This window comes from Tiliqua scincoides, chromosome 6 (assembly GCF_035046505.1).
Source record: "Tiliqua scincoides isolate rTilSci1 chromosome 6, rTilSci1.hap2, whole genome shotgun sequence".
Classification (NCBI taxonomy): Eukaryota; Metazoa; Chordata; class Lepidosauria; order Squamata; family Scincidae; genus Tiliqua; species Tiliqua scincoides.
In genome coordinates this window covers 85,528,367-85,547,370 of record NC_089826.1, presented here as the reverse complement: position 1 = coordinate 85,547,370, position 19,004 = coordinate 85,528,367, and the positions used below count along the sequence as shown (strand labels likewise).

The following is a 19,004-nucleotide window of genomic DNA, read 5'->3' as shown; positions in this document are numbered from 1 at the left end:
CTAAGTGTTCTGGCACTGCCTTAGCCTTAAGTGCTTATCCACGTTGTTAACCTGTGAACTCCTTGCCACAGAATGTCGCGGTGACTTCCGGTGGGCTGCCTGCTGGGCCACTGGCCTGCCCCAGCAGGGCTCTTCCCATTCTCTTGGGTGCTGGTGGCGTAGCTGGAGGGGGCGGGGCACTCAGCCTGGCTGGTAGGCGGCGAGCCGTTCGGCTCCGTTTTGCCCCCCCCCGCCGGGAATGGCCCCGAAGGGAGGGGCCGCTCGCCCACCTCCCCGCCAGGCTGAGTGCTCCGCCCCCTCCAGCTACGCCACCGAATTCTAGGCCTGCCAGCAGCGCTTCCAGGGAAGGGCCGGAGCAAGCCCGCCCCCTCCAGGGCGGCCCGGCAGGAGGCTCCGCCTCCCCTCGGAGGGCAGAGCGCGGGAAGCGGAAGCCCTGCCTGCCTGCCGGGGAGCAGCGCCGCCGCGGAGAGGTGAGTCCTGCCGGCGAGAGCCTCCCCGCCGGTCAGGAGGCGGCCCCAGAGCCGCGGGGCCTGAGCGACGCTCGCCTTCCGCGCCGCGGAGCCGCCCCGGCGCCTCCTCCGCCTCGCCGTCCCTCGCCGGCAGCGGATGGAGCCGGATGGGAAGCTCAGTCTCCGCGCAGCCCCTCCTCACCACGGGCGCTGGCAGCCTCTTCCGGTCGCCACCGGAAGCGGCGGAGGGGAGCTGGTTCCTAGAGCGTCGGCCGCTCTAGGAGTCCCTCGGAGGTCCATCTCGGAGGCCGCCCCGCCCCCTTTCTGACCGCCAGAAGCGTGAGGGCGGGACTGGCGGGGGGAGGGCCGGGGATGAAGGGGGACCGGCTTTTCCTGTGCCTGCAAGGGCGGCGCGACAGGCAGAAATCCAGCCGGTGAAGCGCTTCCAGGCTGCTGCTCGAAGCTCTGGAGAGGGAGGTGCGCCTGTGGGGTGGGATGCTGGGGGGAGATGGGTGAGGGGTTGCCACCACCTCCCTCTGGCCCTGCTCCTCTACTTCTCTCTGCGTCCTGACATGCGCCAAGAAGCAGGGGAGTGCGGTGGGGGGCAGGTAAGGCAGAGCCACCCCAGCAGGGTCCTTTCAAAAGCACCGTTGCTTGAGGTGCGCACCCCACATGTGGTGTGGGGGGGGCAGGTGAGGCAGAGCCCCCCCCCACACCAGAGTTCTTCGGAAAGCATCACTGGCTGAGATGCGCACCCCACATGTGGTGTGGGGGAGCAGGTGAGGCAGAGCAGCCCCCACCAGAGACCTTCGAAAAGCACCACTGCATGAGGTGCACACCCCACATGCAGTGTGGGGGAGCAGGTGAGGCAGAGCCACCCCACTGGAGTCCTTCAGAACGTGCCACCGCTGTGCGAGGTGCACAGGCAGTCACAACTCATGCACTCTGTAGTGGGGCAGCTCTACATCATCTTGCCCCCCCCCACATGTGGGGGGTGCACCTCATGCAGTAGCACTTTCCAAAGGACTCCAGTAGGGCAGCTGTGCCTCACCTGCCCCCCCATGTGGGGTGCACACCTCATGCAGTGGGACTTTCCGAAGGACTCTGGTGGGGGAGCTCTGCCTCACCTGCTCTGCGCATGGTTTGTAACTGCTTGAGCACCTCACATGGCGACAGGACTTATCAAAGGACTCCAGTGTGGTGGCTCTGCCTCACTTGCACCCCCGCATCGCACATCCCTGCAAAGAAGTTAATCAGGGTCTGCAGTTCTTGTTATTGGTACAGAACAGCTGCCACCCTGTTCAGTGTATTTATGCTCCACTAAAAGCACAGTAGTAGGGGATGGTACCAAAATCTGGCTTCTGATACAACTCCTCACCACCACCACCCCCAAACTTTCTTTTTCCTCTTGGTGTTTTATCTCTGTTTACTACCTACAGCTTGTTCTGGAATGAAGATGTGTGCATGTGCAATGTGAGAGGCCCTGAACTTGCTCCACAAGCGTGTGATGCCTGAAGTCAAAGGTACGTTGTATGGTGGGTTTGGAATAGGGGCAGGACGCTTTAGCAGTACACACTTTGAAATATATCATTTCTCAGAGGAGAGGCTTGAATGGTTTAGAGCAGGGGCCGCTAAATTGCGACCCATGGGCTAGATCTGGGCTAGATTTGGGGCATTTGGTGGGCCGCTGTGAGATACAGGAAGCTGGACTAGATGGGCCTATGGCCTGATCCAGTGGGGCTGTTCTTATGTTCTTATGTTCACCTGCAAAATGATTTTCGTACTGTTCCATGCTGCAGCCTCCACACCTGATCTTTGTAGAGAGTCACATTGGGCAGCTGCTTCCCCCACCCCCAGATATCCAGGCACAGAGCCTTCTGAAGCGATGTGCTTTGGAAGGAACTGCCTGGCCTGACTCTGCAAAGAATGTAAGACTTTTCCCCCCACTGCGCTGCACCCAAGATGGTTTTGCAGGCACACCATGCGCCAGTTTGGAGACCTCTAGTTCAGAGTGTTGTGGTCCACTCTAGACGCAGTCAAGGTTTGATTCTAAAAGAAGAGGTTTCCCTGTATTTATTGGTACTTGATTTTAGTCCCCTCCAGTGTGGGGTAGAGGGGAATGTATTTCAAAAAAGATTGCAGCCATAGTTGGATCAAGCAGATGCAGGGGAGGGCACCAGGACGAGCTCTCTTGTTATCTGGTGTGCTCCCTGGGGCATTTGGTGGGCCGCTGTGAGATACAGGAAGCTGGACTAGATGGGCCTATGGCCTGATCCAGTGGGGCTGTTCTTATGTTCTCAAGCAGCCTTGTCCATGGCATCCTCAGGTTTCAAAGCCCTTCCTCCTAATTGTAAAAATGTGGTGGGGCTAGTTATTCAATAGTGAGGAAAATAGACTTTGTACTGCTTCATATGTTTCAGATCTGTTCTTGGAAGGCAGATTCTGGAACTAAACTCCTTGGCTTGGATTATCCTTGTCAGGACTCTTGTGGTGAGCCACTGTCATTGAATTCCTAAAATGTTAGGCTTGGATCTGAGACACCTGAGCTTATATATAATCTAAGAGAGGATTATACAGTGTAGCCAGGGCAAGTTTCTTTTTCAACTTTCTCTTTGTAAAACAGATCTAGTACTAATCTACCTTACAGGGATAATGTTATGGAGACAGTTTATATGAATAAATACTGCTGTCCCAGGACAAGATGCTCTCTGTTGTCACAACATTATGACATCATCAACCATTCAACAGCTGTAGCTACTCCTCTTTCTGGCATAGTTTCATCTCTTAGTAGGATTAGAAAAGCCTGTCAGGATGTATGGTTAAACAAATGTGAGGATAATATTAAGTAAGTAGGACTTCATGTTGTTTGATCATATGATGAGGACTGTGTGAAGTGGTTGGCACAGACTCATAAGAACATAAGAACATAAGAACAGCCCCACTGGATCAGGCCATAGGCCCATCTAGTCCAGCTTCCTGTATCTCACAGCGGCCCACCAAATGCCCCAGGGAGCACACCAGATAACAAGAGACCTCATCCTGGTGCTCTCCCCTACATCTGGCATTCTGACTTAACCCATTCCTAAAATCAGGAGGTTGTGCATACACATCATGGCTTGTACCCCATAATGGATTTTTCCTCCAGAAACTCGTCCAATCCCCTTTTAAAGGCGTCTAGGCTAGACGCCAGCACCACATCCTGTGGCAAGGAGTTCCACAGACCGACCACGCGCTGACCACGCGCTGACTCAAACCGAAAGTGCCCTTCTAGGACCTCCAAAGACCATTTTGAGGCCCATGGAGACTGCATGTTGCCTCCATGGGCCTCAGAACAGCTCCAGATGCAACTGGAGGAAGACTTCAATTGCGTTCAGAGCTAGGTGGACCCCAAATTTTGTGTGACTTGGTTTCACATGAAATTTGGTATTTCCAGGAACAGAACCCTCATAAATAATGGTTCCACCTGTAGTATGTTAATTTCCTGCTCTGGAGAAGTAGAAGGAAATGTATGCAGCAGGAGGGGGGGCGGGGGAGAGAATGGAGCGGTGTTTTTCTGCATAAAGTGTTCTGGTTTTCACTGGAGTCAGGTTACTCTTTTTGTGACTTAATTGTGGTCCCACAGCATCTTGTAAGAAGATATTATGTAATAGCTTTTCAAAAATCTTTGGTTATTTTTTATTTTGAGACACTGAATTGTCCTTTGATATCTGGTAATAACAGACTGTCCATTGTAAGTTGATTGATTTTGCCACCAGTTTTTTTTAAAAACTAGTTCTAAAGCCGCAGCTGATCCTTATATTTCAACAGTGCTGTGAAATGGCGAAAAGAGTGGCAGAGAAGGAGCTGACGGACAGAAACTGGGATCAAGAAGAAGAAACGGAGGAGGTAAAGGAAGTTTAACTACTATTTGAATGTTATTGCTGATACAAGCATGAACCCTAGATCTCAGAAATGTAAATTATTGTACTTGATTAGTACAATGGTGTTGCACAGCTAGCTAAATATAAGGTAAGTTTGATTTAAATCCAGTTGCTTTTGAATGGGGGGAGGAAGAGTCCTTTGTGGGATGCAAAGAAACAGCCCATAGAAAGGAGGCTGCACCCCCACTAACACCAGCCTTCCACAGCTCTCCTTTCCTTCACTTTCAGTGGGCAAATGTGGCAGGGGGAATGGCAAGCATCTAGATGGGAAGGAATGTTTCCCCAATGAAAGTGAAGAAATGTCTTCTGTTAGCTTTGCAGACATAACTGACCACCCACCCCACCCCGGCTCAACTTCAGAGAAGTTGAGTTTGTACAGATTAAGGTTGAAGAGTGAGTCCTGAGTGGCAGGGTATAGGGGGATTAAGTAGTGTGTTCCTGGGTATCTACTCAGAAGCAAGCCCTATTTATTTCAATGAAACTTACTCCCTGGTTATGTGAGGAGCAACTGTTCTTGGCACCACAGGTCAAACCCTCTGTCAGTTCTGTGCACCCTTTGTCTTCCAGTACAGTCCTGCACAGGTTTACCCAGATGCAAATCTCATTCCATTCAATAAACTCCCCAGCCCTATCTGAATGCACACCCACTCTCCATTTAGGAAATGCTCCATTTAGGAGCATTTTACAGTCATGACTGCATTTTAAAAAACTGATTTGATCTTCTATGGTTGTACAGGTTGAGTCTTGTTTTTCTAAAGACTGTTCTGTTCCCAGAGCTCACATGGGTGGCAAAAATTGTGTTAAAGCGAATCCATGGATAATCAGGTTATTCCTGTAAAGGTTTATTTTCTTCAGTTTTATTTATAACAAAACAAATCTTTGGTTATTTATTTCTGTGGTTCAAGCATAATCTGTTTTTACTCTCTTACTGTTCACAAATAGCATTATTTGTTATCATAACACTATCAACTGTAAATAATAAATTGACGTATAGGGGGTCTGTGTTATCTGCAGGTTCAGCATTCAGGATCTCCAGTATCTGCAAGTACTGAACAGCACCCCACCACCACCTCCAAACCCACCTGGAGCACAGCTCTGGTTGGGCCCAGAGGTTTTCTAAGGCCTGCAGAGTCCATACAGAACCGTCCGTGGATGCTGCAGGCTTCAGAATACCCTAAAATTAAAAAACAAAACTGCTTCTGGTTTTACAATAAAACTGGAAGTGATGGTTTTAATGCCTTATAGGGCATTAAAAACGTCTGGTTTAATCGTAAAACTGGATGTCTTTGGTGTTTTGGTGTTTTGTTTTTTTTTTGGCAGTCTGAGGCCTGCTGCGGGTGGTCATGCACAGCCTCTTTGGGCCTCAGATAAGCCTCCAGGCCCAACCAGAGCCCAGCTCCAGTTGGGTTTGGAGGTTAGGAGGGGGGGGAGGGCGAAAACCACAAATTTGAATACCTGTGATTTTCCCTAACTGCGGGGGTTCTGGGAATGGAACCCCCGCAAATAATGAGGGCCCCCTGTGGTTGAGAACTTCCATTGTTTCATAACAGGTTTTTGAATTTGGCAGAAGTCTCTCAGTTACAAATGATTGCTCTTTTCGTGACTTGTTGATTCACAAGTATTTTTGAACTAGTCAAATGACCAATCCTATCAGATTCATAAAGGATTTGGAAGTTGTCATCCTAAAATGCTGCTTTTAAAATTTAAGTTAATGTGTTACTTCTGATATATCATGGTATGAATGTATCTGTATGAATGCCCCCTGTATTTGTGGATCCTGTATTTGTGGTTTCGCTTATCTGTGGTTTTCTATCCCCACATGCTCATTACTTCTCTAACTTCCTTTGCAACCCTTCCTGTTACAGAATGCTAAAAGGAGGAATGTGAGAAACAGTTGGCCAGAGTGGTAGAGGAGGGGAACTAAGAAAATGCTAACAGGAAGCAGGAAGCTTCTTGTTTTCTGTTAGCATTCTGGCTGTCTCCCTTCTCTAGCATTCTGGTCGATTGCTTCTCGCATTCTCCCTCTAATATTCTGTAACAGGAAGGGCTGCAAGAAAAGACAGATGAGAAACAACACTAACAAGAAGGGCAACTTGCATGGCACCACAGTACTGTCAGTATAGGGCTAGCTTTTATCTGCAGTTTCAGTATCCATGGGGTAGCAGAAATTTATCCCCCATGGATACGGGGGACACACCTGTATTATATTTTGAAATGAGATTTCTGTAATATAAAGGATTCCAGAAACACTGGAGATGAGAAAAGTAGGGCAACTGCATGTGGCCAGAAGGACTCCAACTGTTGCTTAGTCTTTCGCCATGTTAAATCTTGTTCCAGAGAGTTCTTATGGCCTTCATCAGTAATGTGAAGAAGGGTACGAAGAGCCTCTGTTGAGCATGTGGTCATTCTACATTCCACCCTCTGTGTGTGTGTGTGTGTGTGTGTGTGTTTTCAGGATACTTTTATCTTGGTTATTTGAAAATACAACATTTCTTTGCAGGTGGGGACTTTCTCGGTGGCCAGTGAAGAAGTATTGAAGAACCGAGCGATTAAGAAGGCAAAGCGAAGACATGTGGGATTTGAGGTATGTAAGTAGAATCGTTCTGATAAGTGTTGCTATTCTTGGTCCTTATATTATAGCAATATATTAGCTTATATTGCTGAAAAATAACCATCCTCAGTGCTGTTGTAAAAGGTGCTGTATGCATGGGCTCAATTGAGTGTATAATTGAAATGGCTGAAGGCTAGCTAACGCAAAAGGAGAATTTCCTACATGCGGGCCACCCTTTCAGCAGTGCCACTTCTGAGTTTTCACTTTGAAAGGGTTTGAAAGGGTGGCCTGCATAATAATTGGGCTCTTTCAGCAGTGTCTCTTCTGTCAAGGCATCATTTCACAGCTCATCAGCTGAGAGCAGCTAATGGTGGTGCTAGGAGAACCTAGTTATCGTGTGGGGTGGATAAAGATCTTCAGCAGGCCATATGGAGCCCATGGGCCTTAACGTTTGACACCCCAATCTAGAACATGACTGCATTAAAAAAAAAAAAAACTAGTTTGATCCTCAGTCAGGCCTGGAAGTGACGTATCCCTGAGCAGACATGCCTTGGATAACTTTATTGATGTTTAAAGGGATTTGTGACTGTACTGTACATCATCGGTTCTAGCTACAGACTTGTCTTACGTTGCTCTTAAAGTACTATAGGTGTCAGTTGCACTGTGTGAGTAATGATAACCTTTGCATGCTTTTTTCAGAGTAATTCAATGGAATCTTGCAGAAGCTCTCTCAGTAAACATGGTTGGAGCTGGGTTTGAAGTCATTGAGCTATAAACTGAGATACAACTTATTTATATTGTTTCAGTCTGAAAGTGGAGGAGCTTTTAAAGGGTTTAAAGGTTTCGTTTTGCCTTCTGGAGGGAGTGGATTTTCCGGTTTTGGTAACAGCACTGGAATAAAGCCTTTGGGAGGACTGTCCAATGGCAGCAGTAGCATTGCAACCACTTCTTCGATTAGCTACTTAAAGGCCACAACTGAGACACAGACTACATTTAGTAAGTCCACCAGTAAATTTTACTTAGCAGAAATTGTCTTTAAACTTCTTCAGATTATCCATGTAAATGTATAGCTATTGATTTTAAAGAAGAGCATTTAAAGGTTTGTGTAATTATGGGTCATATGAGTGGAGCTTGCATGTTGCTTACTGGCAGAGTGGGTGCTTTGCACCTTGGGTTCATCTCCAGTGCTTGTGTTTAAAGATCTTTGGAAAACTTTTAAAAACTTGGAAATGCTGGAATTGAAATGCTGTCACTCCAGGATGATGTAGGAAACTCAGGGCCAGATCCTGACCTTTGCATGCCTGCTCAGTGCCAGCAAGCATTGTAAGGCATGCCTGTAACACGTTCCGCCCAGTCAACATGGGTGCTGGCTCACCATAAGCTCACACTGAGCCAGTGCCAAGCAGAGGCAACCACTGCCTGGTGCTCCTTGGGGGCAACGGAGAGGTAAGTGGGGGCGTGGGGGATATTCCGGGGTGGATGGAGGTGTGGCGTTGGAGGGAGCAGGGTGGGAGGAGGCAGGATCAGTGGAGTTCAGCCTCTCGGCCTGACATGGAACTCTGTTGCTCTGCGTCGGTTAAATAGCCAGCGCAGAGTCGAGTAGCCCCATTGTGGGGCTACTTTCCTTGTGCTGGGAGCCAATGGTGGCTGCCTGCCACACTCAGGATTCCGTAGCAGCCATTTTTACATCAGTTGGTTGCTGTAATTGCTACCGAAAAATGCTTTTGAGCTAGAATCCAGTATTTGATTCCCTAGGGTTGATGGGGAGGGTAGACTTTGCCACATCAGTCCTGCTTTTAATAAAATTCATAAAATGCTCTTGTTTCTAATAGGTTCTATGGCATCCAGTGTTCCAGTGAATTATAATATGGCTGAGAAAAAGTCTGTAACTGTGGAAGCTAATGGTGACCGCCAGCAACCATTGTCCTCTGGATTCACTAAAAGCAAAGCATGCAGCTCTGATTCTTATCACAAACAATTAGCTGCTCTGAATTGTTCTGTGCGCGATTGGATAGTAAAACATGTGAACGTCAATCCGCTCTGTGACCTGACACCAATCTTCCGAGATTATGAGAAGTATTTAGCTGAGATAGAGCAACATGGAATCAGTAATGACAGCGGCTTGGAAAGTAACAAGACAGTTGGAGCTCCGCCTGATTCTGTGTTTGGCAGTTCAACTGTTCAGCAAGGTTCCGCATTTTTCTTTAATAAGACCAAATCTGAGGATACTTTGGGAAAGAAAACAGAATCAGAAAATAAAATGGAGCCAAAATCCAGATCTCTGTCAACTGTATCGTTTACTTTTGGCAAGAAAGTAGATGGCTCTACTTTGAATTCTAGTGCATTGCCTAGTTTCTCATTCTCCTCTGAAAGTGCAAGTTTGTTTGGTAAAGAAGCAAGCCAGAGCACTGTTGCTCCATCATTTTCCAGCAGTACATCAGATACTCTGATAGAAGGCAGTGTCAACGAAGATAAAGGTAAACATCTTGTTGAGTTAACTTGAGGAACTGGGTACCGTCCAGCTTCCATTGAGATATATGGTGAGAATGCTTGATGTATTTACATTGAATTGTATCCCTTGAGCATTTGTAGTCTTGATCATGTAGGGAAAGCAGGGCGCCACAAATTTAGTGCTGTCTCCATGAATCAAAAGACTTGCCCACCCTCTCCTCCCAGATCACATGTAGGAGGGCTCATGGAAGTGCGGGGTCAGTAAATACTACAAGGATTGACGACAACTCTGACCAGCAACACTTGGGGAAGTCCTGTAGGGATATGTTTTAGTACTGTATGATTTTAAATGCTTTCAACAGATTTTGACTAACCATCAAGAGATTCTCCTATGTGCTTCACTGGAACTTTCATCACATTTTTGTATGTGAAGTTAAATCTTTACTTTGGTGCCTCTTGCATTTCAATCACTATTAGATGTTTTAGATCCAGCACCCAGAACTTAGAGACATTAGAGGCAATGGGACAACCCCACTGCATGTCAGTCTCCTTATTTTTGTTTGCTGAGAACAGACTTGGTGTGTTCAATGTATTTCAAAATGTCTAGACTTGCCTAAACCTTTTTGCTTTTCACATTTTGACAAGTAGGAAAAAATTAAACAAATATTCTGATTTTTTAATATACATAATTATCATCAAGTATGCTGGAACATTTATGAAGAAATGTCTATACTGCTAATAACAGGTTGCTGAGAACCATGGGCCACATCCCTGCACTTGGGGTCCCTACCCTCCTCCATTGGCACACTGCATGCTATTGCTGCAGCTGGTACTGAAGGGTCAAGAGTCAGCATGGCTGCCTGGACTCTCTGATGGCTATGGGCCGTCAGTTGATGACCAACCTGCTGGACCTCTGTTAGCTACCACTCCATATGAAAGTTGACTTACCATTATCGTACAATGTTAAAGGCAGCTAAATTGGTGAAGAGTCACTCATTTAGGTAAAATTAGGGCGAGGACTGCAGAATGTTAGTCAGTGCAGGTGAAAACACTTATGTTCTAATGTCTAAGAATTCTACACTACCACCCTACCCTGCTTTGTTTAAAAAGTGGTTCTTGCTAAGAAACAAAACTAACCCTGATGGTTCTACCAAATACTGTCAAACTGACAGTATACCTGCCTTTTAAACTTGCATAATATCTCCACCCAATATTCCTGTATGTTTCATACAGATGCTCCAGTTCAGTACATTTTGAGAATGTCAGAAGATCCCTATATACCATAATGATTTTTTCCAGTGATAGATATACAAAACTTTCCTGAAATCTTTCTTTCCACAGTGGGTGATGAAGAAGAAGAGCCACCAAAAGTCATTGTGAATGAAGTAAAAGAAGAAGATGCCTTCTTCTCAAAGAAGTGAGTTGCGTCTTTTGGCATTGATTATGCTCTTATTGTTAAGTAAAGTCTTGGATTTGGCCTTCTGTAAGTATGTGCACGTGTGTGTGTGTGTGTGTGTGTGTGTGTGTGAGAGAGAGAGAGAGAGAATTACTGTATGTTCAGTTTGTGACACATGACTGCAGAATAAGAAAAACCTGGTTGCCTTGGCTCCTGTGCTTCTCTTTTCCACAGTTGCACCCTTGGAGGTGTTTGGTGGTTTTTAACTTGAGCAAACATGCACTCACCTAAGCACCTATGTGCAGTGCAACATTTTCTTTTTCTGATTTGCTATTTTTACAGTTCTCTGAAACATTAAGACCACCTTTTTCCTGCAGCATCTGAGCTGCTATTTTGAGGAGGCAAGAATCAAAAATCTCTTTCAGCTCATGAAGCTACTTGCATGGTGCTTTGGATCCTGGCTGTTACAGAACTTTTGCAAGCATTTTAGTAGACAATTTGATCATGATCAAAAATACTTTTTGTTTTAAAAAGATGCATGAGTTCTTAAACATCAGTTAATTTTAGCAGGAGCTTAAATTAAGTTTGTCATTTGCTTTTATGCTGGTTGAGACAACAGACAAGTTGTTCTGAAGCTTTTTTAACCTTCCTCATATATGAGGTTCTATGCAGTGCGTCCAGTCTGAGCTGGTCTCTACCCACTGTACATACTTCTTACATACTGCTTTCTTAGATGCAAAGTCTTCTACAAGAAAGATAATGAATTTAAGGAAAAAGGAGTAGGAACGCTGCACTTAAAACCTGCAGGAAATCAGAAGATTCAGCTCTTAGTAAGGGCAGACACCAATTTAGGTATGTAACTTTTCTTTAATTCTGTGTACGTTTTATAATTTCTTTGCTAAATTGTTGGACTCCCTTCAGATAGCCCTGATATTCATGGTGGCAGCCCTATTGGTATTAGAGCAGGATGTACTCTCCAGAATTTCAGTTGTAAGATGCATCCCTTCCTTTGGCAGTTGTATCAGTGTTGCAAACGGGGCTTTATGTACCTGTGAGTACATAGTTGAATAACTTCACAGGAAAATGTGGGTGTGGAATCTTGATGCAGACCAGCATTGATCAGAACTCTGCGTCTCGGGCCTTTTCACTGTGCTTGACCACTGGATTAGAAGCATTTTGTTTTTCTTAATGGTGAATTGGAGATAGTATGGGCAGAATCCAGTTTTCTATCCACCCTTCTACCCCTCTTTAGGAATAGTTGTGAATGTTATGAAAGAATGAACAATGGTGTTATATAGGAGGGGCCATAACTCATTGGCAGAACACAAGGTTCCCTTCACAAGGTCTGGCACGACATCCCAAACACCTCCACCTTAAAAGGATCTCTGTCAGCAAGGTTGGGAATGGTCTTTGCTTGTGACATTGGAGAACGGCTGCCATTTGGAGTAAAATAGTTCTGAGCTAGGTGGGCAAATGGTCTAGCTCAATAGATTGCAACTTCATTTGTGTTATCCCATGCTTGTATCGGCCTTTAATATTTCCTAGATAAGTGTTTTGGAAGTATTTTGCTTTACTGAATTTTCTCCCATATAACTTGCTGTTTTTCTAAACCATACTCCCTTGCAGGGAACATATTGCTGAACATTTTGATACCCCCTAAGATGCCGTGCTCAAGAACAGGAAAAAACAACGTTCTTATTGTTTGTGTTCCAAACCCACCTGTTGATGAGAAGAATTCAACGGTCCCTGTTCCTATATTGATAAGAGTGAAAACCAGCGAGGATGCAGACAAGTTGCACAACATTTTAGAGGAGAAGAAGGAGGTCTAAACCCCTGCCTATAGAATAACAAGGAAACTTGCCAGACTGCTGCTGCTCTTCTCCCCCTCCCTTACTCCTGCCCCCCTCCCCTGCCCTTGGATCTATTGGTAACTTTTAACTTCTTATGACATTCTACAGCAGTTTTAGGAATTCTGAAAAGTGTTGGTGCAGGAAAGTAAAGCTAAGGTAGCCAATAATAGCTGTAATTTAATACGTCAGTCCTCACTTCTAGTCTGGTATATAATGCATGAGCCTTATCTAAACGTGCATATCAAAAATAAAAAACTTTTGATTATACAAAACAACAGAATAAAATTGATTGCTGGATACATTGTTAAGACATGATAGCAGGCGTTGTATTGGTAGAATATTGTGTGGGGACAAGAGAGGAATGAACATTAACTCCTGAAATGTACTTCCAAGTTTGAACCAAGATCCCTTTCTTCAGGATAAAATACTATGTGGATTCTGTTCAAAGGAACTAATGTTTCAAACTGAACAGCATAGTTTTGTTTTTGTGTAGCACAGCTGATGGAGAACACTGATTTTAAGATTATAGTTAGGACAAAAAAATCAAGTCCTGAACCTTGTACGTCCAGTTCTTCTGAAAAGGATTCCCATTCTATGGTGCTTATTGTGACTGCTTTATGCCTGTTATATAGCTCTGTTCATGCATATTTGACCAAGTGCTCTTGGAGAGAGGCTCAGAAGCTGCAGTTTGAGATTCCATTAATTCTTACAATTCACGGGGAAAGTAGTTGGACTAAATACTCTTTCCTGTGCACGTGATTTACCTACCCCTTGAATTTTGTGGTATCTTGAGCATCTTGCTTTAAGAAACTCTTATGGGCTGTTATCCACTGTATTCTTCTGCTAAAGTCCTATTGCAGCATTTAGGCTGCACATTTCCTAATAGTATCAGGGGGCTTATGCAAGGAAGTTGTGAATTATGCACAAACCTCTTGTGTGCCTAACACATTCGGCTGGCAGATCTTGGATACCATGCTGTTTAAATAGGCATCCTAGTAATGCAGCAGGGGCCCAATCCTATCCAACTTTTCAGCACTGATGCAGCTGCAATGCAGCCCCGAGCTAAGGGAACAAACATCCCTTACTTTTAGGAGGCCTCCATGACTGCTCTCCACTGCAAGATGCAGGGCATGCCCTGTTGGCACGGCTGCATCAGTGCAGGAAAGTTGGATAGGATTGGGCTCAGCAACTGATAAAATTTCACACAGGACAGAAGGTATTCTGCTTCAAGTTCTGAAACCTGTGAATTGTCATATTAGTGCTTTAAACTGGAAGCTTGGGATACTGTAGAAGCAAAATGATTTTAAATGAGAAATGATGCCTTTGTGCATCATGTTTAAATGTGTTTAGCCTCTAATAAGTATGTGCTGGTTTAAGACTCTTTTCTCACTCTCATGTTGAAATCTCTTGGGGTACAATCCAGTGGAAAGTTTTGTGGTTTGTTTTTGTTTTTGCATAAGTGCTACTGAAATGAATGGAACTCCTATTTATTTTAGGTGGGCTTCTACCAGTGAATATCCCACTGGACTGTGCCATTACATACAAGTGGGTGAGAAACCAGAAATGTTAACATGCATGTTAATGTTGTCAATAGGAATGTGTGTACTGAGCTCAGTTATGCTATTAGAGGCTCAGTTTGAAGGGCCAAGAGCTTATCAAAGCTCAATGTTACTTGCTCTTGCCTTTGAGAAATGGTTCTTCAGTGAGTTTGAACAAATGTTGGACTTTGTGGGGATAAATAGTTTGCTTATCAGTTAAGCAGACAACTTAATAGAGTTCCCACAAACCAACACTGTTGGTACATAAGACTGTTATTACTACAGGTATATTATATTTTGCACTAAGGTTTCCTTAAGTGCAACTGCATATGTGTAACAATTCTTCAGTTACTGAGTTAACTAAGAAAACATACAGGTTGGCCCTCGGTATTTATGTGGAATCTGTTCCCAGACCCCTCATGGATAATCGAATCTGTGGGTTTGGGTGATGAGGACCTCTGGACATGACTAGAAGTATCTTCTGGTAGTTTCTAGAGGTGTTCTGAAGCCCAGAGAGGCCGCAAGTGGAAAGCCTCCTGAATGTGACTGGAAGATGCTTCTGGCAGGTCCTCTGTGGGTTTGGAACCCACAGTGAGTCAAATTCACAGGTTCCAAACCCACGGCTAAATAGGACCCAGTAAACATTCATTGAGATGCAATTTAATTTTATATTGTTTGCATAGTTATATTGCTTTTTAAAGTTTGAAATTGAATAGGTGTGTGATCCTAACACATGCATTGACTATTACAAGAGGTGCTAAAATGCACTGGGTAAGAGACCAGTCAGTTAATAATGAAAGGTATTTGGACTTAGATTCTGCAGTTGCCATATTGAAAATAAAAACAAATACATTCTAGGCATTTTGGGAAGTAAATGTCATCAAAACATTGTAAACCCTTGGTATCAGTTCATGTACCAGTGCCAGTAAAAGTACATTGTGAAGTTTAGCACATGTAATCTTTTTGTTCCACTCAAGACAAATGCCTGGCCACCTGCTTATGGAAATCAGGAGCTTCAGAAACAATTGGAGGGGCAGCATGAATGAGTGCTGTTTAAAAAGTCCCATCAGGGTAAGGTGCCTTTGCACCACAGAAGCCAGACAAAAAGAAGCAAGGTTACAAAAGCCAAAAAGAGGCAGGGGCTTTTGTAACTGTGAACAACAGTCTTGCTGTGTTCATTTCAGGTCCAAACTAGGCCCAGTGTTTGTACCTCATACCCATTGGAGTGAAGTCATTGCCTGAACTAGAGCAGGGATGTGCTCCTTTCTGAAGTAAGCATAAGTGGAGTTCCAAAATATTCCTGTTAAGGTAGGTTTCTGTCAAATGCAGTGGGATTTGTGTATGACGAGCTGTTTCCTGCACCTTTTAGAACATCTTTGTGCTGGTTTAAAATGCTGGATGTGCCTCGTGCAATTTCTGGTGGCTCTGATCGGTTTTAGTAACCAGCACTCCTTCCCTTGCACCCTGCCATACAGATCTAAAATAGAAACCAGCAGAACTTGAATGTTAATCTTGCCCCTGCCAAGAACAGGTGTTTAACATGGTGATTAGCCAGTTTTAAACATCTGTGGTTACCACGAGCATCTACATTACAAGAAGTTGTGGTGACAAGATGCTGCTGGCTTGGATGGGGATTCTACAAATGCATGGTCTGTTGATGGCTGGGCAGTACAGGTTTAGGAGCAATATACCTCTGCATAGTGGTTACAGAGGGGCAGTGGCAGGAAAAGTGTATGCCTTTCTCTCCCTTGTGTGGACTTCCCAGAGGCCGCTGGTTGGTCACTGTGGGGTGCTGGATGCTAGGCTAGGTAGGCCTTTGGCCTGATCCAGCAGGGCTTTATGTTACATTCTCAGTTAATTACTAAGTGGATCAAAACTATGACTTTCTAATCCATTTGCATAGTAGACCTTACTTTGTAGGGTTCTGATGCACATAGTCTGTGTTTGCTCTCACCGATAGGTAAGATTGTAATTTTTGTAGTGACTCTGGAGGATCTCAGAAGTTGGTTTAAACCTGTACACTACTGGAGGATCATATTTTTCTTCACACTTTAAAGCTTTAAAGACTTACATTTAAAAATCTCAATTGAAACAGTCCTAGTGACACACCGCTGTGTAGTGAAGGGGTGTTGTCTTAATGTATAATCTGAGCACCTGTCGCCTTTTCGGTAGGTTTGCAATCTGATTTTACGGTTGTTTTACCTGTCGTTTTTCTGTGACCCATTTGTAGCAGTTTCCAACTAATTTTGCAACATTATTTTTGTATTGTGACTGAAATAATAGATGAATTTCTTTTTAGACCTTGCTGGTTTATTGGGTGTTGCTCTCTTGAGTGCACACTGGCTGAATTCAGAAGCTGTGTTGAAATCATGGTTTAGCATTACGATCCAAGCCTTGGATCATAATGCTTGAATCAAACATGACCCTTGCACCCCCTTTTTCCTTCCATGCACAGAGTTTTGATGCACCTTGGCCTATTCAAAAACTGGTTAGGACAAGCTGGATTTGTTGGATTCAGATGTGACAGCAAATCCTAGCTTGTTTTCAACAGGACCAGAAGTTGCCATTAGTGTTTGAGGGAGGTGTCGTAGTTCAGTGCTAGAGCACATGCTTTGCTCACAGAAGGATCCAGGTTCAATCCCTGACATCTCCATGTGGGAGTGGGGAAAATCCATCTAAAAGCCTGGAGATTTGGCATTACTGAGCTTGGTAGTCCAGGACTGCCCATAATGGACTGCCCTGGCGCCTGGGAGCAGTGACATCACAATGTCATGTGATGTTGCGCCTTCACTTCTAGGCTCTCCCCAGAGGAAAGGGTGCTCACTGTGGCCACTTTGCATGCTCCATTCCTTCTCCAGCGGAGGCCCCCAGTCTTGTGGCACAAGGCAGTCACTTACAGGTTCTCCCTGGAGGAGGAGGCAATGGTGCCTTTGCACGCCCAATTCTTTCTCACCCAGTCTCCAAAGGAGAAAGAACAGGGTGAACAAAGTCACCAGCTCCTCCTCTGTAACTAAGGCAGAGCTTTGGGGCAGGTGCCCTTCAGGCTCCACCTTAGTTACAGCTCTGGTCCAGGGGCCTCACTTGGTGGATGGTAGCTTCCTGTGTTGCCTGGAAACTTGAAGCTTGTGATTGCAGTGCTGAACAGAGGCTTGGCATGATGTCTGAACCCGGCCACCATCTATTTTCAGAACGGCAGGATTAGTGTATAGTTCTCACTGACCTAGTAGGGCTTTGTATGGGCTGTATGACTTTATACCTCAAGTGCAGACTTGCATGATTGACTGTTCTGTTGTACAAAATTAGTATGTTTGGTAGAACAGTTGCAATCCAGCCTTTTCGCTGACATCCATTTCTCTGTGTAGAATGAGTTATTTTGTATATAAAGAGTACTTAAATAGTCATACTTGCTCTAACTTTACATCTCTAAACACTGTGAATCTTTATGTCTGGAATAGAAATTGGAACAAAGATTGTTCGTTCCAATACCTTAAGTTATTATTTTTTTTAGCAGAAGTAGCTAAATGAGTGTTTCACAGTGCATGAGTATAAAGGCTTAATGAACTTCTCTTTCCACTCAGTGTCAGAATGTCTTCCTTGCCCCACAGGAGACTTTCTTAAAGGATAATGGACTTGCCTTGTAATATTTTTTTCATATGGTGTTTGCTGGCTGTCATGTGTACTGAGGAAGTGTACAAACATCCATAGAATTGTGAATAAAGAAATGGGAAATGTTACATCTCATTTTGTACGTGTGTGTACTCCACAAGCTCTGGCCTTTGTCCCCTAACACTGGGTTAGATGGAAGGGGGGCCAGAGCCCACCTAAGGAAGCTGTATATATTTAAATGCCTTGATGAGGTAGTTGGGGGAAACTGAATTTAAGTGACTGTGTGGCCAAGTGTATCTGAAGGGCAGGCCAGAAAAGATCTGGCTCTGTTCCTTCACATATTGAAAGACTTGCACCCCAAAATCCTTTTTGCATGTGCTGTGTTGCCAAGGCGGGTATCCTGCATCCTGCACCTTTTTATGATTTTTGCCTAAATGGAACTTTGCATTAATCTGTTGAATTTCATTTTATCACTCCAGTTTTCCATTCTGTCAAAATCATTGTGAACATTGTTCCTGTTATCTGAGCTGTTCCCAGTTTTGGGTCAGCTACAGATTTGTAAAGGATTCCCTATAATCCTGCATCTGAGTCACTGATCAAAAGGTTGAAAAGACCCAACAAAAATTGTGTCATGACCCACAGTTTGGGAACTGCTGCACTAGGCTGAGATATTGTTGGTTGGAGATCTTGCCTATTACCCTAATGATGAGACTTTGGGAACATGCCCCATTGCTAATATGCATTCATTACTTAGTTCCATCTCTGGAACATTAATTACTTTACAAATGTATTAACAGCTGCAAGAATTTGTATTGCATGACTTTGAAAAGAGCCAGTTGCTCCAGATGTGACTGTCTACTTCAGCTGTGAGATGTTGCTGTAATGGAAAAGTTAACTTCTGATGCTAAAATGAGAGAAATGAAAACTCAGGCAAGTACTTTTCGATAAAGATGGTCTTTATTTTTGAAATGTGGAAAGTATATGCCTGTTTATATGGTTTGATGCCATATTTCTGTATACAGGACACTATCCTCACTTTCTCTACATCGTCCTTTCTAAAATGCCATGATCTGAAGAAATGAGCATGAACTGTTTAAGAATAAATTCTGACAACTAATTGTAACTATTTTTCCAAATGGGTTGCTAAGTAGATTATGGGAAGCCAAAAAGCCTCTAAAAAATTGCAGAGGCATTAGTGGTAATCAGCTTGCGTCCTGAGTACACTTCTGTACTGCAGCGAGTC

At 44.5% G+C, this 19,004-nt stretch overlaps 1 protein-coding gene across 3 annotated transcripts; it reads left to right on the top strand.

Moving 5' to 3' along the window:
• The first annotated feature begins 401 nt into the window (after positions 1–401).
• On the top strand, positions 402–18,415 carry NUP50 (nucleoporin 50). Of its 3 annotated transcripts, none has more exons than XM_066632467.1 (9): positions 402–470; positions 1,889–1,972; positions 4,257–4,334; positions 6,870–6,953; positions 7,727–7,916; positions 8,753–9,397; positions 10,713–10,788; positions 11,501–11,619; positions 12,394–18,415. In XM_066632467.1, the coding sequence occupies exons 3-9, from the start codon at positions 4,266–4,268 to the stop codon at positions 12,594–12,596; spliced, it is 1,386 nt and encodes a 461-aa protein (XP_066488564.1). In that variant the 5' UTR covers positions 402–470; positions 1,889–1,972; positions 4,257–4,265; the 3' UTR covers positions 12,597–18,415. The 3 variants fall into 3 exon arrangements, with proteins under 3 accessions (XP_066488564.1, XP_066488566.1, XP_066488565.1); XM_066632469.1 differs by lacking the exon at positions 402–470 and adding an exon at positions 778–788; XM_066632468.1 differs by lacking the exon at positions 402–470 and adding an exon at positions 833–926.
• Positions 18,416–19,004: the final 589 nt, after the last annotated feature.